Below are 24,051 nucleotides of genomic sequence, written 5' to 3'. Positions count from 1 at the left end.
TAAAGCCTGGAAAAGACAAGAAAACGACAATGTGAAATCAACTAAAATCTTGAAAATATCCGTTAGCAGAAACATGTAATAAAACATGAAAGGGCACAGAAGACCTTAAAGCGAAGAGATAAAAAAAAATTAAAAGTTAGGTAGAGCCAAATTGTATAAACGTAAACTGATCTGACAAATAAATTAACAAATAAGAGTGTGATTATAACTCAATCACCTTATAATGCATTTAAGATCATTTAAGAAACTGATAATAGTCCTTCGTTAATTTGTGTTGATCATTGTCATTTTGGTCAGTTTCTTCTATTACAAACTTATGCCTCGGACTTTTAAATTGCGTTTTACTGTGCTTTTGATTTGGTCTTTGATTTCTCCTCATGGTCTAGAGGTATAGGAGGAGGGTTGAGCTCTCACAAAACATGTGTTAACTCCGCCGCCTTTTTCGCAAGTTCCAAGTCAGAAACCTGCAGCCTTTTTTTAGTTTTGTGTGCGTTTTGTTTGGTTCATTTAAATGTTTCGGGGTTTGATATGTTGTCCATTTTGCTAAACTACTGAAAGTATACATTATTGTTAAGCGGACATATGAATCGCGCCGGCATCTTATGAATTTCCACAAATCGACACCACCGTTGTAGGAAAAAGTCATTTTGAACTTCAGTTCTATTAAAAATGACAACTAAGGTGGCGAAAAAACTATTTCCCAAGGAAGTTATGTACGATTTGATTTATCACAGGGAAGATAATATAATTGAGATATCATACATTTTATGTAGCTGCAAGTTATTCCTTTACAAAACGTATATAAATGTTATTGATTTATCCGACATATTTGTGTAAATCTGTGCATTAACCAAAATGTATTGCGTCAAGCATTGTCACGGACGACGAGGGACCAAAGGAGTAGGTTCGGTAAGGACCGATTTTGGCCTCAAATTTCAGGTTCATCTGTCGAAAGATTTTGACCACTTTTTAAACACTTAAGTGTCTATTTTATTTGATTCAATTAGTTTATGTGAAAGATTTTAACTGATTTTGTCTTAAAAACGATCCGATTCAAGCTCAAATATGAAAAAAGCTACCAAATATGCCAAAAATGCCATTTTTCAGATGGTTTTTGTCAAAAATGAAAGTGGCCGCATCCGTGTTTATCCTCAACCTTTATATATGTTATGTATTATCATAAAATACAATTTACATTTTAATATTAAGGATGAACACGAATGCGGCCACTTTCGTTTTACACGAAAACCGTCTAAAATTTAACTAAAATGCTAGAATTGTGAAGATTTCAGTGATTTAGCATGACTTAATGTAGCTTGTACCTGATATATGTGCATTGTATTGTCAAAAACAGCCCATATTTATGTAACAGAAGCATTCTACTGTTCAATTAATAAATAAAAGTTTTCATTTTAACAATTTTGTAAAACTGCTATATTTTGGGGCCAAAAAGGGGTCTTACCGGACCTACTCCTTTAGGCATATATTTAGTTAGTTTTAGGTAAAAACATAGATTGCAAGGATATAGACGTACTTTAAACTGTTTGTGTCTCAATTCTTTTGTCTATGTCTTTTTCTCTGAAGTAAAATTCGGTTATTATCTAAACCAAGTTGTTAATCTACATTTTCATTTCGTCAAATTAAACAGGATACAACAACATCTATATGTATATATGACATATGAAAACATCCATTAAAACAAAGACATCTTATTTATCATGTTTATCCAAACAAACTAATTAAAATGCAAGTAAAACATGCATTTCCAGAACGATATATAATATCAATATGATAAGAATATGTTACCTGTAATGTGTTGGACAGGCATGCTGGGCCGGATAAGTTACAGCAAGTCACAGTCTACATGGTGGTGTGCTTTACTCTTCTATATTGTAGCTCGCTTAGTGGATACAGAGCGTTTGCACGTATTAAAGTTTTGGTCTGAAAAGAACAGATACTTGTTTATTGCTAGATATCATAACTTGATCTCTACTGTTGTTTGGTTGCTTGTTTTTTTTCACGTATTATATTAAAAGGTTTCTCTTTACTTTAGTAATTTTCCTTTTAACCAAATGCCCTTTGTTGTTCTCAGTGGAACTTTAAGTAAAGAAAAGACACTTGACTATTGTTGAAGATTGCGTTGACCTTTATATCTTTGTTTTATTGTATTGAGTTGTTTGTTTCTGTCTCGTGTCTACATTGTTCCTGCAGTATAACGTAAGTTCAATTGGTTTAAACAAAGCAGACAACTTCTACGTCTCCCTCTTCGGGGTTGGTCAGAATGATAAACCTGCACTGAATGACATCTGCAAAAGATAGAGCGTGAATTGGGTTTACAGAATAGAGAATAATCGACAAATTATAAAGCATAAAGAAAAAAAAGGAAAATGGCTTAGAATCGAAAAAAATGTGCGCTAAAATGAATAATGGGTGACAGAATAACATGAACAGAAAAATAGCATAAAAATTTGAGAAACAGAAATCAAGCCCTTCACCCACACCTACTATAGTTAACAATATTATCTATTTCCAAAATATGACAAATCAAAGAGTGATTGAATTAATCATTTCAAAGATACTATGATATTTTTAATAATACGCTTCTCTCCAATTAAATTTTTACTTAAATCAAGAGGGTCTTGAATAACTACTACACAATGTAAGGGAACGACCGTATTTCACTTTTTAAAAAAGGGGGGGGGGGGAGGGGGTATTTTCTTAAAAACTTATTCTGATCCCAAATTTGATGGGGAAAATATTCTGGTCAAGCAAATGACAACAAAAATATTTTGAATCCAGATTTTCCCCATACTTTATAGTGTTAAATTCTGAAGAAAAAAATTTGATTAATAGTGTCTAAAAACTAAATAGATATATAAATATGTTCGCGAAAAAAAATTCTGACTCAGAAAAAAAACCACACACACACCCTTTTTCTCTTTTTGAAGTTCAATGGTTGCTCCATAACGAAAGAAGTTAGTACAAACTGATGTTTAAAAAACAATTGAATATGAGAAGTGATAAACATATAGTTTTCTAGTTTTCACAGTGATAACTACAAGATGTGCTCTTAAATAGTCTGAACTGAAACTATAGAAACCTATTAAAAATCTACGACTAAGGCTAAATGTACTTATATATAGGGTTCAATATTTGCAAAACAAGACACACATATTGATGGTCTGGTAAAGGCTCAATTTGTCACCACCAGGAACAACTACACGTCTTTTTCAAAGTGTGAAAATCTGACATGTGACATTTTTAACGGGTATATATAAGTGTTTTGGTTTCTGAACCTTGCTATATCTCCGGACATAAATCACCTAGGTAAGTTTTCAATATCCTGTAGAATTATTTGTGAGATCAGGAACAAGCGTTTTAGAGAAATGTGGTCCAATTAATACTATGTGAGAATGGTTTTTAAATACATTATTTTAAAAACTAAGTGGAAAAAAAATGATACAAAATATTAAGAAGAGGGATGTTTTTAAAGATTTTCCTCATTTTGACTATTAGTATATATAAAACAATTTTTTGCGTACATGTAGTTTGAGATCAGAAGACGTTTTTAAGAAAATAACCCTCCCCCTTTTTTAAAGTGAAATATGGTCGTTCCCTTACATTGTTTAGTATTTATTCAAGACCCTCTTGATTTAAGTTAAATATTAATTGGAGGGAAGCGTATTATTAAAAAGATCGTAGTAATCTTTGAAATGATTTTTTTCTAATCTGCCTATATTTTTTTTAATGTGATCTTACTTCAAGACAATTAAACACTTGACACAGTTTATATGTGTTGCTCTTCCTACGTGTTTTCGGACTGCTTCCCAATGCAAGGGTCATACAATTTTATTTAAAAAAAAATCACTGTTGTAAAATCAGAAGTTAATGCGTGCATTTAGTATTGCGATTTTTGAAAAATGGACAATAATGCGAGTTTAATTATTGCGATTTCATCAAAATTTGTATCCAAGTCTGGTCTCAGAAGGAACATAAAATTAGAATTACTATCGTAACCTATGTCGCATACATTTTGGAATCATATCATGATATATTTAGAATTACTATCGTAACCTATGTCGCATACATTTTGGAATCATATCATGACATATTTAGAAGTACTATCGTAACCTATGTCCGCATACATTTTGGAATCATATCATGACATATTTAGAAGTACTATCGTAACCTTTGTCGCATACATTTTGGAATCATATCATGATATATTTAGAATTACTATCGTTACCTATGTCGCATACATTTTGGAATCATATCATGACATATTTAGAAGTACTATCGTAACCTATGTCCGCATACATTTTGGAATCATATCATGACATATTTAGAATTACTATCGTAACCTATGTCGCATACATTTTGGAATCATATCATGACATATTTAGAATTACTATCGTTACCTATGTCGCATACATTTTGGAGTCATATCATGACATGTTTAGAATTACTATCGTTACCTATGTTTCATACATTTTGGAATCATATCATGACATATTTAGAATTACTATCGTTACCTATGTCGCATACATTTTGGAATCATATCATGACATATTCAGAATTACTATCGTTATCTATGTCGCATACATATGGAATCATATCATGACATATTTAGAATTACTATCGTAAACTATGTCGCATACATTTTGGAATCATATCATGACATATTTAGAAGAAAAGAAAAAAAATCGTTGCAGAATAGAAACTGAAAAAAGTGTATCATTTTGATGTCAAAAGAAGTGAAAGAAAGTAATATGTTAGTCGAATTTGAAAAGTTACTAAATGGCTGGCGAAGTCATATCATAATATTTTGATCTATTGCCCTTTTACTGACCAAATTTTCCTACCTCCACAGTTTAGTATTTATAATTAAGAAATGCATATATCATTTATATCTTTTTTTAAACTTTAAAGATCAATTATCAATAAAACAGTAATACATATTGAAAAGTGTCAATGATATGATTGGATGCCGACTGAGACTTGCTAAGATGATTTCCTTTGACAAGGGTATGAACAAGTGTTAGATAAAAAAACAACAACTGTGGAGTGTTGTTTTTTTTCAAATAAAATTAGAACTTTAATTGATTAATTGCTCGACTGAAATCTTTATGCCTATCGTAAGAATTTTACATGAATATAGCCGAATAATTTATTTGCATTGTTAATTTTGCAGCAATGAAACCTCTTCAAGTTGTATTAGTTCTGTCCTTGTTAGTGGTCGTATATTCTGCTGGATATAGTTCTTATGGTGGCGGCGGCGGTTATGGTGGCGGCCGTGGCAGAGGATATGGCGGTGGGGGTTATGGTGGCGGTCATGGCGGAGGATATGGTGGTAAAGGTTATGGTGGCGGTTATGGCGGAGGATATGGCGGTGGCCGATCAAGCGGTGGACTAGGAAGCCTGCTCCGAGGTTTGGGTAGAGGTATTGGTCGTAGTAGAGGATCATACGGAGGAGGAGGTTATGGAAGCAGCTATGGTGGAAAAGGATACGGAGGAGGTTATGGCGGAGGTTATGGTGGTGGCGGACGTCGTGGAGGTGGATACGGCGGAGGATACGGTGGTGGGCGTGGTGGATATGGCGGCGGAGGTTATGGCGGACACGGTGGTGGATATGGCGGCGGAGGATACGGCGGAGGGCGAAGAAGTGGATATGGCGGCGGAGGTTATGGTGGAGGACGTGGAGTATATGGCGGAGGACGAGGAGGTTATGGCGGAAAAGGATACTCAAGTTATGGAAAATAGTGAAACTGCTCCTATAAACTAATTAATTACAGGTAAGCATTGTCTAATGCAAATACATTAAGATTGTTTTATATCAATTGCTTAATTAAACATATCCCAGTTACTTTTCCGCTTTATAGGAATATTAATGTTCTAATTATACGTTACTGTATTACATAATTAGAAAAAGATATGTCGTGCTCAGTCGTTTTACTCATGTAATATATATATATACAATACGGTAGTGAATGCTGGTTTAAAAGTAAACGATGGCGATTGTTCCTTTTTAGGGAGCTACCATTTGATTTTTATGGGGGGGGGGGGAGCTAGGATGAACTTTGGAATAAATAGGCAGGACAGGAGTTTTGAGTAAAAAAAAAAGGCAGGATGAGACACTTGCAAAAAAAAAAAGTCAGGACGACAATTTAGGTAAAAAAAAGTCAGGATAAACTAAAAAAAAAAAAAAAGCAGGCCCGAACAGAGTGAAAAATAAAAAGGCAGGACAGAGATTACAGCAAAAAAAAAAAAATGCAGGACAAAATTTTTCATCCTAGCCCCCCATAAAAATCAAATGGTAGCTCCCTTATGAAGCAGCACTCAAACAAAATAATTTTTCGAAATGTTTATGATCTTTGGAGACTGCAGAAAATACTGCTGTAAAATAACAAGGAATGGTTAATTGAATTTGAAAAAAAACCAGCACAATTTATAAGCAATTTTATAAAATTGTTTTGCATATACATACAGACAATTTATTCCTAAATGATATCTTCAATTGTTTACTTTCAGATGCGACTAAAGAAATCTGGACGAAAAGAAGAATTTACAATAAAATTGTAAGGTCCATATGAAAACAAAGCTTGCATTTAGTTTTATTAGATCTTTTTATTGTTTTCTCTTGTCTGTCTTTCATCCTTGTTTTAATACAAATCTTTTTGTTAAAAAACCAAGATTTTCGGGTAACAGTCTAAGATTTCTTTGCTTGTTTGGATAATTTTACATATTTGGGGATGCCATGTATGGTTGCAATTGCAACAATCGCGCCAATATGTGTTTGCCGTCGTTGTTTTGGATACACCAGTTAGGACAAGATACTTGTAATCATACCAATCTGTACAAGTATCTGATTTTACCTTAGATTGCAGGGAATAGACAAAGAATATATATGTATGATGTTCTGTTTCATGACACGTAAATATTAATTGCACTTGAAAAAAAAGAGAATCAGAGCTTTGGTTGCTGTTTCTCAGCTCAATGTTGAGGTTAAACATTCGAAACGTTACAAAAGCTCACAAAATAAGGCTGATTCGAGATTGGTCAAGACTAGATTGCAAATGCACTTCAAAATTATTGGTTCAGACTAAAATGGAAAAATAACAAACTGACACTGTACAACAATATTAACAAACATGGGTCATATCAATATAGATGTTAAATAATGTTTTAGTAAGAATAGTAAATAGTATGCATACGGCATGTATGCGAAAAACCCACAAAACGATAAACATATAACCAAACGGCGATTTTTCAACATGTCAGTTAACTGCTAGTAGTCTGATGTTATTTATGTATTATTGTCATTTTGTTCATTTTCTTTGGTTACATCTTCTAACATCAGACTCGGACTTCTCTTGAACTGAATTTTAATGTGCGTATTGTTATGCGTTTACTTTTCTGCATTGGCTATAGGTATAGAGAGAGGGTTGAGATCTCACAAACATGTTTAACCCTGCCGCATTTTTGGCGCCTGTCCCAAGTCAGGAGTCTCTGGCCTTTGTTAGTCTTGTATAGTTTATTGTGTATAATTTGGAGTTTAGTATGGCGTATAACGTTCATTATCACTGAACTAGTATACATTTATTTAGGGGCCAGCCGAAGGACGCCTCCGGGTACGGGAATTTCTCGTTGCATTGAAGACCAGTTGGTGACCTTCTGCTGTTGTCTGCTCTATGGTCTTACACATTCTTGTTGTCTCTATGGCACATTCTCCATTTCCATTCTCAATTTTATTTGTATACGAGAAGAACGTGTGCGAATTAAATTGTAATATTTATTTAAAGTGTCACTGTTCACTCCTTTCATTTTTATTATACTCTAACACACACCCCTAACGATAATGTTTTTTGTTAATCTCAAGTAAACATATGAAAAATGTACTTCGGTTATTGATTGTAGCTTTTGACGAATGGAATGCTTATGAAAGTAAAGTTTGCTAGAGAGATTATTAAGTAGAAAGATAAAGACAATATTGTTTTCCTTTTTAAACTGATTTTCATAGTTTTTTCTTATGTTGTGATGTTGCCCTAATGTCTGCTGTTAAGATAGGAAAGAGCGCTCATAAACATGTTTAACCCTTTAAATCTCTGTCCAAAATCAGGAGTCTGTAATTAAGTTAAGTGGTTGTCGTTGGTTAATGTCTTGACTTGGGTTCTTTTTTGTAAATTGTTTTATTTTGAATTAGGCTGTAAGTTTTGTCAATTGAATTATTTCACAATTTTCATGTCGGGGCTTTGTACAGCCTACTTACTATACGGTAAGTTTTTACATTGTTGAATGCTGTACGGTTGCATATAATGTTTTCCTATGTACCCCTTCTGGAGTATTTTCCCTTCTTAATAATGATAAACAAAAACCCACTCCAGAAACGTTTCATTTCATATATGTAAACGATACACGATGGTACTCCTCTGATAAATGAAAACGTAAATCGTTCCGTTTGTCTTAGATTCTAGTTTGTGGACGACTTTCCTTGTCAATATCAAATAAAGGAGCCAGGTATGTCCAGTAGTAGTCTTCACTTGGACATATGTGCAGGCATTTGCTAAAAAAATCCATTATTAAGTGGAAGAACATCATTTATCTATCTGAACATACAATGAAATAAAATAAATGTAACACTTTATACATATCGTAAGTCCCAAACGCTTTACTGTACCTTTACCTGAACGCTAAAACCAATTAATTATAAACCCGAAATTTATAAATGATTTAGTAACGTTAGGAGTTATATGACCTAAAAGGACATAAAAAGAATAGCTAAGACATTTCTAAATGATATCTTCATACCAAGTCAGGAAGATACAAGTTGTTATCTAATAGTTCGTTTCTATGTATGTTGGCGTTTGTTTTTGTTGCACTTCAGTGTTCCTGTTTTTCCTTTGTTTTCTATTTATAGTTGATGTATTATACACGGTTTTAGTTAGTTATCCGGAATTGTTTTCTCTCTATCGATTTATGACTTTTACACACCTGTATACTACTGTTGCCTTTGTTTACTTTATCAACAGGATATTCTAGAAAATTATGTTATAACTCATGCAAGTACCAAAACACTAATTACTGAGCTGACCATTGGTTAAATGCTTTTTCGATTTGTCTTTGGAGTTTTGTTTGATAGAAATACAAAATAGAGTCGACCAGCAGATATGTAATATTAGACCTAAGCTTCATTTTAAGCTCACCTATCCTAAAGGGTCAAGTGAACTTTTCTCATCACTTGTCGTCCTTCGTCGTCCGTCGTCGGTAACGTTTACACAAATTTTCTTCTCTGAAACTACAGGACCAAATTTAATTAAAATTGACCACAATCATCATAAGGGTATGTAGTTTAAAAAATGTGTCCGATGACCCGACCAAACAACCAAGATTGCCGCCATGGCTAAAAATAGAACATAGGGGTAAAATGTAGATTTTGGCTTATGTCTCTGTGACCAAAGCATTTAGAGCAAATGTTACAGGGTAAAACTGTTTATCAGTTCAAGATCTATCTACCCTGAAAATTTCAGACCAATCAGGTAACCTGTTGTTGGGTTGCTGCCCCGAAATTGGTAATTTTATAAAAATCTAGCAGCTTTAAATTTGGTTATTATCTTGAATATTATTATAGATTGAGATAAACTGTGAACAGCAATAATGTACAGCAAAGTAAGACCTACAAACAAGTCACATGACCAAAATGGTAAACTGATCCCTTAAGGAGTTATTGCCCTTTAAAGTCAATATTTAACAATTTCCATAAGTTTTGTAAGTTTTGGTAAATTTTTACAAAATATTTTCCACTGTAACTACTGGGCCAAGTTTTTTTTAATCATTTAATGAGATTATTGTAAGCAGCATGAACTTTCAGTAAAATAAGATCTACAAAAACATCACCATCACCAAAGCACAATTTTGTCATGAATCCAACTGTGCTCTTTGATATGGACATAGACCAAGGTTAGCGACACAGGCTCTTTAGAGTCTCTAGATTTAATATCCAACCACCAAATCCGACATTAGTGTTGTCAATGGAGCATTGGTTGCGGACTCAAGGTTTTAGCCACATATACGTATTGGACTTTTGACTATCGCCCTAAAATACAGATCGCATTTGTATCTCCTTTTATTAATCTAAAATATAGAATTAAGAAAAGTGTGTGCTAGAAAACAAAATATTTTACTATATTAAATTATTGTGAAATTGTGATTTAACTCTGATTGTACATTATAGGTGCAATTACATTTTCAACAATGAATATGAATCCGTATTCATAAATGTTGTCATGTCATGTAAAGTTTTGTTGCTTATTTATGATGTCTCCTATGAAAGAAAAAAGGCAGAAGGAATAAAATGTAAATTGAAAAGCCAAAGTCAAAGAGAAACTGACAATTTCATGGCAAAAAAAAACAAAACAAAACAACGACAAACAATAGTCATCAAAACACGAAATAAAATAATGTTTACTGACACGTATCTTATCATACGTTTATTAAATTTACATTAAATTTACTTCAGCTACGATATATAATCACAAAAGAATGTTAAAATATAGGAAACACTTTCAATCCAACCGTAAAACTGTCGTTTTAGTCATTGAAGTACAAGAGAGGGACGAAAGATACCAAAGAGACAGTCAAACTCATAAATCTAAAACAAACTGACAACGCCATGGCTAAAAATGAAAAAGACAAACAAACAACAGCACACACGACACAACATAGAAAACTTAAGAATAAACAACACCACTAAAAAAACTAGGGGTGATCTCAGGTGCTCCGGAAGGGTAAGCAGATCCTGCTCTACATGTGGTACCCGTCGTGTTGCTTATGTGATAACAAATCCGGTAAATAGTCTTATTCGGTAGGTCACATTCATGAAAGGGAAGGGGATTGTAGTTACGACGTAAGGAACATATCCGATATCATTTGTGAAACGGTTATTCCATAACGGTCAACCAACTCGTGATGGCGTCAGTAAAATTTACGAAGGGATGATTTCAACTTCACCAGTTGGAACTCTTGGTTTAATAGCTTCCTTGTGAGCAGCAACTCTCTATCAAGAAAATCATGATAGGAAATGCAAGCACAGGAATATCGTATCAATTGGGGGATATATACCCCGTATGCAGGTGCTGCTGGAATGTTGCTACTTAGAACTGGAAAGTTCACAATTGGAAAGCAGAAATCATCTCTTTTGTCGTAAAGTTTTGTTTTCAACCGACCCTCATTGTCAATGTCTAGATATGGCAGATCCAGTTTTTCATCTTTGGTTGAAATTCCAAAGGAACACAGAACAGACCTATGATTATCCAGGATTTCCTCTTTGGTAAGTTGTGTGAGAGTATATGTTGAGTTACAAGTGAATTGTCAATACCTAATTCGTCTTTTTAGTCATTGAAGTACAAATGTATCTCTGTGTGACAAGTTACCACTAATGATTTTTCGTTGTTAATATGATAAACTGTTTCGCGAAGTAACTTAATATCAACATCTTGTTGAAAATCAATCAAACGATTGACTTTGATAAGGACTACAGTACGAAAGAAAATGGGCTAATTCAACTAGGCACTAGAATAGTTACAGATGTTTCAATCAACAATAGAACAGGTATCCACATTTTCACGCCTAAATGTGATATATATGTGTTCCTGTTGTAATTTATCTCTTATAATCATATATATTACAACCCTTATTTGAAAAATGGAAAGCATTTTAGGTAAACGTATACCAACAACCTGGGTTTTGAATACGCAGTGCACAAGCGGTTTATAGCTTCAATCTACACATTTTGAAACACATCGGCAGATGATGTAAGACTATTTATTTGTACAAAGAAAATTAGGTGATTTATTGCATGATTTCCATTGCTTTATCAAATAACTAATATTCAGTTTGTTCAAATCGATTTTACAACTTAGTTATTTAAGGGGCAATAACTCAATAGTAAAAATTCTATAATAAAATGTTTAAGACAATTATTTCTTACTTGAAGCATAAAAACCTGATTGGTGACACCATTTTTTTGTTGTTCTGAAAACATTAAATAAAACCTATATAAATAAAACCTTATCTTCTCTATTCATTTTACAATTGTATCCCATTTTTTTTTTAATTTACAAAACAGTGATTTTATAATTTCTATCTTAAAAGCAGCACGATTAAATTTGGAAAATAGCATGGTTAAATCTACATTTTGACAAAGCATAAAAAGTTATCAAAGGTACCAGGATTATAAAGAAGTTCTATCTGAGGAAATATATACCAATGATCCACATAAATGACTTATCGTTTGTCATGGCTCAAAATACACTTCGTTCCAAATTGAACATTGGAACATTCATCATAAAGAATATCAAAGTAAATAATATTATTCATTTAGAGAGGAAGACTATAGAAACGATCTGTTAAAATGTATAGTCAATAAATGACGAACCTAACCACATCTAGTCTAGCTATTTCATTAAAGCGCATTAGATTTTCTACTTAGAAGTAAACAACCTAAACTGTTTTGGGTTATTTTATATGATTCATGATTACAAAGATCACGATCAACATGTTCAAATATTGTATATAAATACAACTGGGTAAATCTTTCATTGATAGATAAAACTGAACGATTCGATATTTTCAGGTAGGCGAATGGTTGGATTTAATTTGAAAAATGGAGTTTGCGTACATACAAATTACGAGCTTATTACTGTAGATGACCAAGTTATCTTAAGTGTTCAGTGGACTTTACTTTTTAATGAGCTTCAATTGAATTTGTATATTTATAGTACAATATTTCATTTAATTTGTGGTTTGATACAGTGTGTATTGAGTATAATTCATAGGTCAGAATTCATTTTTCAAATTAGTAAATGATACATATACAACACTATCTTAATAAGCTAGGGCTCGTATTCTATTTAATGCAAAGTTGTCTTTAAATTACTTACTTAAATATACATGAATTGCAATGGCACTTTTTAAATTATTGCAGAAATAATATTGAAGTTTTATTCTCAACTAATTACTAAATCAAATTATAAGCATATATCGAATAAATGTATAATTTCCTTCAAAATCATTTCAGATACTGAAACAAGCGCTCGGACATCATGATGCGGATCGTTCTTTTCCTGCATATCGCTATTCTTTTCAACTTTTGTTATGGAGAAGGTTATGGAATCAATAGGAGGATGACTAGAAGGTATCCAGTTCAAAGGGCCATAAACTTCCTCACAAACTATGGAAGTTCGCCTTCTAATTCAAATCACGCATATCGTACATCATCTTTCACAGGATACGGTAACAAATATATTGGAAAAGGCTTTGCTTCCCCATTTGGGTTTGCTCCAAGATACGGAGGTGGCTTCAATAGTAGATCTTATGATATTGGAATGCCTAATAGGAAATATGGAGCTGGTCATGGTCAACTTTATGGCGGGAACGTCTATGGTTATGGTGGTTTAAAACGTTACAATGGATTTAACTTTCATAGTTCCAACAAAAGATATAGAGGATATGGAAAAACATATACAGGATAATGCCACATACCATGCCTTTTAAAAAAGAAATATCGTATAATTCAAGTATCTGGACTTGTATAGACAAATGATGACGTCGTATTTTTCTCTGCAGAAAATAAGAAGGTTAAAAGAGTGGGTGTTTGTTTCAAACGTTAATTTAGAATGAAGAAAATATTATAAAACCATATTCAGGTTTCATGAAATTCTATTGGCCTATATGTGTATGTCGATATTCCATGACCATGTTCAGATAATGTAAAAAGATGCATTTAAGATGTAGTGATTTTCATATTTTTATTAAAAAAACTACCTAATTAGTATTTCTTTTTATGGATAGTTGTTAAATTGTAATTCTAATTTGTGATGCTAGAAGAAAGGACAAAGGTCTTCTTAAAAGGCATCTACTCTCCCGCGAACACGTGTTTTAGATTATGACAGACATGTTCTAATGGTCGTAAACCCTTATATCGTCCTCCATGTCCTCGAATGGTAATTATCCGATTACATTTATCTGTGGGTTTGTACTAACATGAGCAACACGACAGGACACCTGAGAATACCGACGGTTTAGGTTAGGTTTGTGTTGCTCAGTCTTTTATTTTCTGTTGTGTTTTGTATACGGTTGTCTTTTGGTCTTTTTTTGTTTTGTATATATGCGGTTGTCTTTAAATCTTCTTGTTTTCATGGTGTTGTCAGTTAGGTTTTGACTTGTGAGATTAAATGTTCATTTGGTACCTTTCTTCTTTCTTTGTATTATTTATTTAAGTTTTAAAGCATCATGTCTAGAAAAACAAAAGTGGTGCTCGTGCTCATGTCTAACATATATAGAGTGCTTAACACCGCTTCTTCTTGATATGTCTGATAGTCAGTGTTTGTCGTAGATTGCTGTCTGTCATAAATATTTGTCGTGAATTGCTGTCTGTCAGAAATATTTGTCGTTTAACGTTATAGCAAAAGATTAGTTGGTTTTCTGCTTTGAATTCATAATTTTAGGTCACTGTTAATCATATAGCTCTTCAACTGTTCACTTCTTACAATCAATCATTGGCTTTAAATATTTTGATTTTAACCTTCAAGAAAAGCAAAGTTGATTCAAGATTGATCTGGTTTTAATCTTTAGATCTGTTTTAGTCTTTTATATCTTTCAAGATTTCGGTTCATTAACATTCTAGGTTTGAAATCGTCGGGCTATGATCCTTCGGGATTTAGGTAAATTCAGAAAAGCACTCCGATGCATAAAATCAACAAATTATAACTAGAGATGTTGTATGATTGCCAGTGAGACAGCTATTCAACAAAGTTCAAATGAATTGGATGTAAGTCTTTGTAGGCTACCGTATGGACTTTATCAATATGGAGAGCAAAATCATCCCTTTTGTCGTTAATTTTTGGGTACAGTTTCTTGTGTAGGACTGAAATATCTTAATCTAGGATAGGAAATAAAGGCAACATCAGTATACTGCGGTTCAAAAGTCATTAATCTATATAAAAAAAAACAACAATCCGAGTTACAAAGGAATATTTCATGTTTTAAATATCGGGGTCATTATAGTTTATTCATATTCTTCCGACAATGTCTGTACCATGTCAAAATATTACACTTGTTTTCCATTAGTTCTTTCGATCGGTTGATAAAGAGTAACGTTTGATTTTTAACAGTTTTATGTGCCTTTGGCGTAGTAAATTATAATCCGGGTACCTTTGATAACTTTTTATGGACTCCTCTGTTTGAACAACATTGGATTTCGGTCATTTTGTTATACTTTTTTCCTATACTCATTTCTGTGCAGATAATGGATATGTTCCGGACCATATGAGTATTTGGACCATACGCGTATGGTCATGACCATATGGGTATATACTCATATGGTCCGACCATACGCGTATGGTCGGACCATACGCGTATGGTCGGGGTAATTAACACTCTGTTACAGTTTACTTTTAATACTTCTAAACTCTTCATATGGTATGACCGTTCATTCAAAATACGCTATCATATAGGTAATTTTATCGTTATATTATAATAAAAAGATAAGCTAAATAAAAATAAGAAGTTTCACTTGTTAATTTTACTTAATTATCAAATTTAAAGTAAAAACATTTTATACCGATGGTCATTACCGATGGTCATAACCGATTTGTTATTACGAGTAAATGGCAATATGTCGACTAAAAAATTAAATTCCAAAAATTTCTTAATGAACTGTTACATAAGAAGTCACTGGAAAGTAGCATACTATTAGTTTATTTAAGTTGTGTTGTGAAGATGGTGTATTGCAGTCAACCATTTTACGATATTTGAGATCTAGAGCTTCTTAAAAACACTGTAGACATCATAATTGCCAAAGACCTCGGTATCACTGTACGCAGCTGCAAAAAAGGCTTGTTTTTCACTCGCAAACAAAATGTGTAAATGAAAAAGATCGTGCACAAAACTTGCAAATGCAAAAAAGCTATGATACCGTGTGGAAGTGAATGTCATCCAAGCCTACATGCACTAATGTAACTAGCGATGAAAACTAACTATGGCATCAATATTAAATTTTTACGTAGTTTTTTTTATTATAAAATTAAAAAATTGTCATGTTTTAAACCATCACTGTTTTTTTTTAGATAAAGTTCTTGTATTATTGAAACGTTTATAATGTAATTTGGAAAAATAAATATACCTATATGGTCCAAATACTCATATGGTCCGGCCCGTTAATAACCAAACGAGTATTATACTCATATGGTCCGACCATTTCCGGTTGAAATTGACAGGCAACTAAATTTGGTATCGGATCAGTACTAATCATCTAAAATGTCTTACAGATATCAGTTACTTAAATACATTTGTCTCAAACAATGATTTCTCGAAAAGTAATATTTATTAACTAGATTAAAATGCACACCATTATCTACAGTAATGATTGCATAAATTGTTACAAAAAAACTCATAAGAAAGAAAATACAAAATAAATTAATCAAAATGAAAACATTTCTTAGAAAACACGATAGAAATCATCTTATTATTTTTATTTCATTTTCCATTTAATCAATTACACCTCTGCTAGTTCAAAGGAGGGTCGAGCGGTCATACACATGGTAACTTTTATAAATTTAATGTTTGCAAAAGTATGCATTATTCGAAATACAACGGATTTTCTTATCCCAGGCATAGATTACCTTGGCCGTATTTGGTATAACTTTTTTGAATTTCGGGTCCTCAATGCTCTTCAACTTTGTACGTCACTAATGAGTATTATGTAGACGAAACACGCATCTGGCGAATAAAGGCATAAGCCTGGTACCTTTGATAACTATTAACTCCGCCACATTCTTTATGTGCTTGTCCCAATTCAGAAACCGGTAGTTCAGTAGTTGTCGTAAGTGTATGTCCGTCCTATTTTTTACTCGTAATTTGTTTAGTTATATATTAGACCATTTGTTTTCATTATTGTATTGTGTCACATTAATCATATCTGTGTCTTTTATAGTCAACTCTACAGTATGGGTTTTCATATTTTTGTTGAAGGTCATACGGAAATCTATAATAGCTTATATCAATAAAAATTGAATATGATAGTTGTTTTCTATTCACTTGATGTGTTTAGCTTTTGATTTTCTGATCTGTTAGGAGAATTTCCTTTTTCATTTTTCATTGGAGTTCGGTAAATTTGTAATCATATTTGTTGTATTCACTACATTTGAATTTTGATGTAGTTGTCTTATATGCAATCATACAACATATCCTTGTTTTCATAAGGTTCTAATGCGGTAAAAACTAAAATATACTTTTGATAACTGCTGGGTTGATACCACTATTTGTAGTTTAGTTTAGACATATTTAATTATAGAGGATTGGGAAACAAGTTGTGCAACTTATATTAATCCCTTTCCACTTTGCGGGTGTGAGTGCTGCCTTGTAGCGGCATTAGCCTGCTCTTTTTCGAAATCTACAAGGGTGTCTTTAACGTGCAAGAGATATGGCTCTCTCTTAACACGGGCCAGCCATTTATCGTCTCCTTCCGACGGACTATCATCGTTTCCTCAAGACCATACTTGCAAACGGTGTCAAGGGAGCGCCGAAAATTCAGTCCATGAAATTTTCATTCCAGACGGGAATTGAACCAGGGACCTTTGTGTTAGTAGTCCGATGCACAAACCACTACACCACGGCGGCTCATTTGTAATTCTGAGAGGGTGTCACTAGGTCTGAAGCCAGTACGTTTGCATTAAACTACAGTTGGTATTGGTTTTATTAATTTTCGAGCACTTTTGACTTTTCAATATTAATGGAGACACCTATAGTAGAAATGGTCATCTGACGCATTAGAACAGTGGAATCAAATGTTATTTAAGTACATCATTTTCCAACTTCAGTATTACAGTATTTAAAATGATTATGATAATTTTAGAACAATACGTATTATTGTTGATACTCACGCAGATGTCGAGTCTTAAAACATCGACTCACCACGTCTAATGTGGTTTGGATTTCGTGTTTATCCGCCTGTTTTAACATTTATGTTTGGTTGTACTTTGACTTTGGATATTTGAAAAAAAACTGTGTGGAGTATCAACGTCCTTGACTGACGATAACTGTAAAATATACTTCCAATAACAAACACAAATCTACTATAGATTTGCGAAGACAGAAACATACTGATCGAAATTTCCCAAATACGTTATCATATGTGTAATTATTCAGAAACAAACAAACGAAAGACGACACAACCATATGTTTGACCTTTCAAATATTATTAAATATATGCAGGAGTAAGAAGATAATAGAGGGTTGCAAAAAAAACCCACAAAAACAGAAGGCAAGGGTCCAAACGAACAAAGCACTATTCACAAAACTAAATATTGAGAATCAATACCATAAAAAAGAGGAGGGTCATCTAGGGTATTTTGAAATGGTGAAAGTCGATTGAAGAACTTAAGTTACTTCTTTATTGTCTTTTAAACCTCTCACATACACTGATTACTAGTCATGTAGTCATGTAGTCCTGTGGTGTTGAGTTGTCATTTTAATGTTATATTTCACATGGCTATAAAAGGGGAGGTTTGGCATGCCACAAACCCAGGTTCAATCCGCCATTTTGTTCTTTAAAAATGTCCTGTACCAAGTCAGGAATATGGCCATTGTTATATTATAGTTCGTTTCTGTGTGTGTTACAATTTAACGTTGCGTCGTTTGTTTTCTCTTAATTTGAAGTGTAAATTCACATTGCGATAAGACGTGTCTCGGTACTTGTCTATCCCAAATTCATGTATTTGGTTTTGATGTTATATTTGTTTTTCTCGTGGGATTTTGTCTGATGCTTGGTCCGTTTATGTGTGTGCTACATTGTAGTGTTGTGTCGTTGTTCTCCTCTTATATTTAATGCGTTTCCCTCAGTTTTAGTTTGTTACCCCGATTTTATTTTTTGTCCATTGATTTATGAGTTTGAACAGCGGTATACTACTGTTGCCTTTATTTACACAAGTTCCGCTATCGTCTTCCCTTTCAAAGCTGTTGACTACCAATCATTAAAAAAAACCCACACACAGTGACCATATTGTCTTGTTGAACATTTGTGTTGTTGTGTTGCCTTTCCATTGAAGTATATATATATTTTTTTTTTTTGGGGGGGGGGGGGGAGTTTGCGATTACCAATTCACTGGCTCATATACTCATATGGCTATTTATAGAATAAAAAGACAAATCTGGCACAGAGGGTTTTATTATACTGAAAGGTCGTAAATTCAGCTACAGAGGTACAACTCTTTTCCCATCCTAGAAATAAACAACAAAAAGTATAAGTATTGTATTTCATTTGTATTATACAGTAATTCATAAATAAAATATATTGAAATATCTGATTAATTGAGGATTGCGTAAAAATCATCTTTTGACATGCTTAGAATAAAGTTCTAGAAAAGGAGAGTTCCTTTACTTGGGCACATTTTTGCGGCTCGTAGCTAATAGCACTATGATATTTAAACACTCTTCTGTTCAGTAAATCTTTACGTATTGTTATTTTAGTTATGTCCAACAAAACTATCGGCATTTGATCAAGAATAAGAATCTTACAACATTAAAGAGGTAAAAGAAATTATATAAAATGTCACGGAAAGGACTTTTCCTAACTGTTTTGTGACCACCAGTATGTTAATGAATTTTAAGGGTATCAAAAATTTGTTTGGAATATTTAGTTTCTTAAAGAATTTTTAAGAACTCTTGCGAAAAAGAAGTAAAATATCCTTTTATTTAGAATCTTAGAAAGGATTTTTTGAAAAGGTTGGAAATAAACGGTCCTGTTATTTCTAAGAATGATATCCCTTTCAGCAGCTTACTAAAAAAAAACGTTATTTGTATATCTGATTTTCGAAATAAATGATACTGATTGGTGCTTTTTTCTCTTAAATATGAAGACTTAATTACTAAACCGTTAAGTTATCCTTGCTACACGTACACGTATTATAAACATCTATCTAGTAGTCAGTTTTTTCACTATAATAAAGGATTATAATCGCCTATTGATTTTGTTAAAGGAAAGGTGAAACTTACAAAGGGGATATTCAAACACATAAGTCAAAATACACTGACAAAGCCATAGCAAAAAATTAAAAGACCGAAATACAAACAACTGTACACAAAACTAAAGTTGAACATGATATCAATCCAAAAATAAAGGAACACTGTATATACCGTTATGAGCTAACAATACATCATACAAAGACATACTGCTACTTAAAATTAGCCATTTGGTCTCTAAGCTTATGCATCAAACTATTATTAACTTAAATAAAACCTAATTCATTGTCAACTGACTTTTGGTTTCGTTATTTTTACTGAGTTACCCAAAAGGAATCACACTATGGAAAATGGTTCTGGTAAGTTAAAAATTAAAACTGATAGACTAAACGGCGCATATATGAAATTGATTTACTAATCTCATCACATGCATGACTTTATTTTAAAGAAAAAAATAAACTGGCAATCCCATTGAGTAAAAACGAAAAAAAATCAAAACACAAACAGGCTGAAACAGCATAATGCAAAACATAACATAAAAACTAAAACTGACAATCACGAACTTTACAAATGCCAGGGGTGATCAAAATGTGTTCAAAAATGTTTACATTGGAAGAAATGAAGACATCAAGGGACTGAGGTTAAAACTTTTTGAGCATATTCGTCATTAAACAAATATTACATCGATGTCTGATAGATAAACTCATCAAAGATACCTAATTTTTTACACCTTTCATCTAAGAAATACTTGTCAGTAATGCTCGAATAAAACAAGTTAAAAAGGCAAAAAGAAGAACGAGCTGAAGAACATTGGGGAACCGAAGGTGTTTGCCAAATACAGCGAGTTGATCTATAGGATCTATAACATTCAGTTTACGAGGAATTGTTTCAGCCATTGTATTATACATGTGTACTTTAAAGACACTGTAATTCCCTTTTATTCCAACTATTACGATGGTAATCTTTTTAAAGCAACCAATTTTTAATATATGATAATGAACATCGATTACAGCTCCCAGGTTAAAGAGGATATGGTATTTCATTACAGAAAGACTCATAAATGTATCCGTTTTCTAATAATAAACTATTTCATTTACCTTTTATTACGAAATGTATTGCTTAACTCCAACTCTTTATCGGCCGTAACCTTTTCCGCCGTATCCGCCACCACCTCCACCACCATATCCTCCTCCGTATCCTTTACCTCCGCCATATCCACCACCACGACCGCCGCCATATCCACCCCCACGACCACCGCCATATCCTCCTCCATACCCTTTACCTCCACCATAACCGCCTCCTCCATATCCACCACCACCTCTACCACCACCTCTACCACCGTATCCTCCTCCGTATCCTTTACCACCTCCGTAACCACCTCCTCCATATCCACCTCCACGACCACCATATCCTCCTCCGTATCCTTTGCCACCTCCATAGCCGCCTCCTCCATAACCACCACCTCTACCTAATCCACCATAACCTCCTCCGTATCCTTTACCATATCCACCACCTCCCCCTCCGCCATATCCACCGCCACCGCCATATCCACCGGCAAATGCACAGGCGAAAAGTGCGAAAAGGGTAAGGAGAATGTAGGCTTGCATCTTGGTTTTCTAGAATATTTAAGAAATGCATGGAATCATCTCAACCTTATAAACAATATAATCTTGTTACAGGTGTATCAAAATGTTTACAAAATATGTTCTTTTTAAGATATTTTCAGGTTATTTCATTTCAAGCCATTTTGTATGATTGAAAAATACGTTAGATAAAATTTCAGGAGTTTGTGTAAAAGAATCACGCCCTCAAAATTTGAAAATGAGTTGAATACTTGTTTTTCATGTACTAATTGCAATGCGAGATCAAATCAATATTGAGCTTCCCTTGATGAAAAGAATCATAGAAAAGTGACTGAATGTTAAGTATTTGCTATCCATTTACACAGATAATTTCAAATCGTTGATAAATTTCCAGTGAGTACACATATTATACTTTTACATCGTCAAAATCAGTAGTACAGTACCACTTTAAAAAATTTGATGAAAAATGAATAACGTTAATACGTTAGAAATACTAAAATTTTTAAAATAAGGTTTAAAGATGTGATTTCAACTTACCTATTGAAAGCAAGATTCGGTATGCATTTGCTTGTACCTCTCCCCAATATTTATACATGGTGCTACCTTTTTTGTCACAGAATGAGCTATCTGCATGTCAACTGCCTAAAGTGAACATTCTAACCTATACATGTTAAGGAAGTTTGTGTAACACGTCTCTATTAATTTTCTAGGGAAGTTTTAAAAATTGTATATTGACTATAATTGAATAAAACTTTTCCTAGGTAATTAGGTACCTTTTTACATATGCATTTTAAAGTATGAAACATAAATGAACATCATTTCAAACGTATTATTATTATTATTATTATTATTATTATTATTATTATTATTATTATTATTATTATTATTATTATTATTATTATTATATATATTTTTTTTTTTTTATTATTATTATTATTATTATTATTATTATTATTATTATTATTATTATTATTATTATTATTATTATTATTATTATTATTATTATTATTATTATTATATAAGTAATGTGCCTCACCGCTTCAAAAAAGTAACGTAACTTTAATTTAAACAATTACTCTATTTGTGGACTACAAAAAAGGAAGCATTGTTTATCCCCTTAACATTTTAATTAGAATTGTGTAGCTAGAGGTCTGGAAGGATGACGAAGTATTGGTTTAAATGCTTATTTATTTAGTTTTCTTGATTTAGCTAAACACGAGGTACTTTTGGTTTTACCGGTTCTTCACTGTTTCAAATGGTATTTTGATTGTAAACATTTTGGTCTCAATCATCACCGCATTCAGTGTATCATTAAAATAGACTTACAACAAAGACTTTTCTTATAACTTTCCTCTACCATGTCTAGTTCCATAATCCGACTCTTTACGGATATGCTATTTATCTAATAAAGAACGATCAACTCTTCTTTAATTTTCTTTTCATTTATATAATATATATAATATATATGAATCATGCATACACTTCTGATATTCACGTACACGTGCATCACGATCTAGTTGGGTTTTTATTTATAATCTTACCAGACACTTCCTACAAATCTTACAAATCAGGATATGTAATATATGTTTAAAAACTTATATTTTTCCGGCAATTTATAAACCCACAAGTAAATTAAAATAATATATACCGCATAGTTCCATTGCTGTGATTGGTAAGTAGTAAATTATGACGTCATTTTATGAGTACCTGCATCTGAAATTTTGATGTCTTTTGTCACATCATAAAGTTTGTCAAGCGAAAAACTGATAAACAAAGCCAACAGTAGTAAACCACTGTTTTTAGTCATAAATTGATTAAGCGAATTACAAACCCAGGTTATAAACCATATAAAAGATTATATTTCTCAAATTGTTTGACTTGTTGGTGACCTTCTGCTGTTGTCTGCTCTATGATCGGGTTGTTGTCTTTTTGACACATTTCCCATTTCCATTCTCAATTTTATCTATTATGAATATTTCTCCCCTTTTTTGAATCCTCAATGCTCTTCAACTTTGTACTTGTTTCGCTTTAAAAATATTTTGATATGAGCGTCACTGATGAGTCTTATGTAGACGAAACGCGCGTCTGGCGTACTAAATTATAATCCTGGTACTTGATAACTATTTGATACTCAATTTTTGTAACCTGTTCCCAATTGTATCTCCCATTTAAAGGACCTTTAATTTCGGTACTTGAGTGAAGAAATATAATATAATCTTACTACAGAAGGAGATTCTACAAAACAGTTAGTATGCTATCCCCTGTTAGTCCTATGTGGGTTTATTAATGAAGGATGGCAATTATGTTTATTTGTTTACAAAGCGCTTCGAATAATTTAGAATGGCTTCTCAGTAAGATCAGCAGTCAAGTTCAAATTGAGAACTTAATACCGCATAAAATATACAATGTTTGGGGCTTCTCTGACAATAAAAGATTTCTTGTTACACCATATATA

General features: G+C 32.8%; 2 protein-coding genes across 3 annotated transcripts; one reads left to right on the top strand and one right to left on the bottom strand.

Moving 5' to 3' along the window:
- The first annotated feature begins 3,209 nt into the window (after nt 1-3,209).
- LOC139510582 (acanthoscurrin-2-like) lies at nt 3,210-6,597 on the top strand. The gene is made up of 3 exons (XM_071297144.1): nt 3,210-3,327; nt 5,192-5,792; nt 6,529-6,597. The coding sequence occupies exon 2, from the start codon at nt 5,194-5,196 to the stop codon at nt 5,758-5,760; it is 567 nt and encodes a 188-aa protein (XP_071153245.1). The 5' UTR covers nt 3,210-3,327; nt 5,192-5,193; the 3' UTR covers nt 5,761-5,792; nt 6,529-6,597.
- A 12,604-nt stretch (nt 6,598-19,201) lies between these two features.
- LOC139512322 (acanthoscurrin-1-like) lies at nt 19,202-23,028 on the bottom strand. 2 transcript variants are annotated; one of them, XM_071299837.1, is made up of 3 exons: nt 22,923-23,028; nt 21,111-21,629; nt 19,202-19,272 (listed from the first exon to the last, which is right to left on the bottom strand). In XM_071299837.1, the coding sequence occupies exon 2, from the start codon at nt 21,618-21,620 to the stop codon at nt 21,147-21,149; it is 474 nt and encodes a 157-aa protein (XP_071155938.1). In that variant the 5' UTR covers nt 21,621-21,629; nt 22,923-23,028; the 3' UTR covers nt 19,202-19,272; nt 21,111-21,146. The 2 variants fall into 2 exon arrangements, with proteins under 2 accessions (XP_071155938.1, XP_071155937.1); XM_071299836.1 differs by lacking the exon at nt 22,923-23,028 and adding an exon at nt 22,134-22,230.
- Nucleotides 23,029-24,051: the final 1,023 nt, after the last annotated feature.

Source organism: Mytilus edulis, chromosome 2, assembly GCF_963676685.1.
Source record: "Mytilus edulis chromosome 2, xbMytEdul2.2, whole genome shotgun sequence".
Lineage (NCBI taxonomy): Eukaryota > Metazoa > Mollusca > Bivalvia > Mytilida > Mytilidae > Mytilus > Mytilus edulis.
Note: the sequence above shows the minus strand (reverse complement) of the source record. Positions and strands in the feature narration are given on the sequence as shown.

Bases quoted from the DNA above. Each gene is read 5' to 3' on its own strand.
- LOC139512322 (XM_071299837.1), bottom strand. From the start codon at position 21,620: ATGCAAGCCTACATTCTCCTTACCCTTTTCGCACTTTTCGCCTGTGCA.
- LOC139510582 (XM_071297144.1), top strand. From the start codon at position 5,194: ATGAAACCTCTTCAAGTTGTATTAGTTCTGTCCTTGTTAGTGGTCGTA.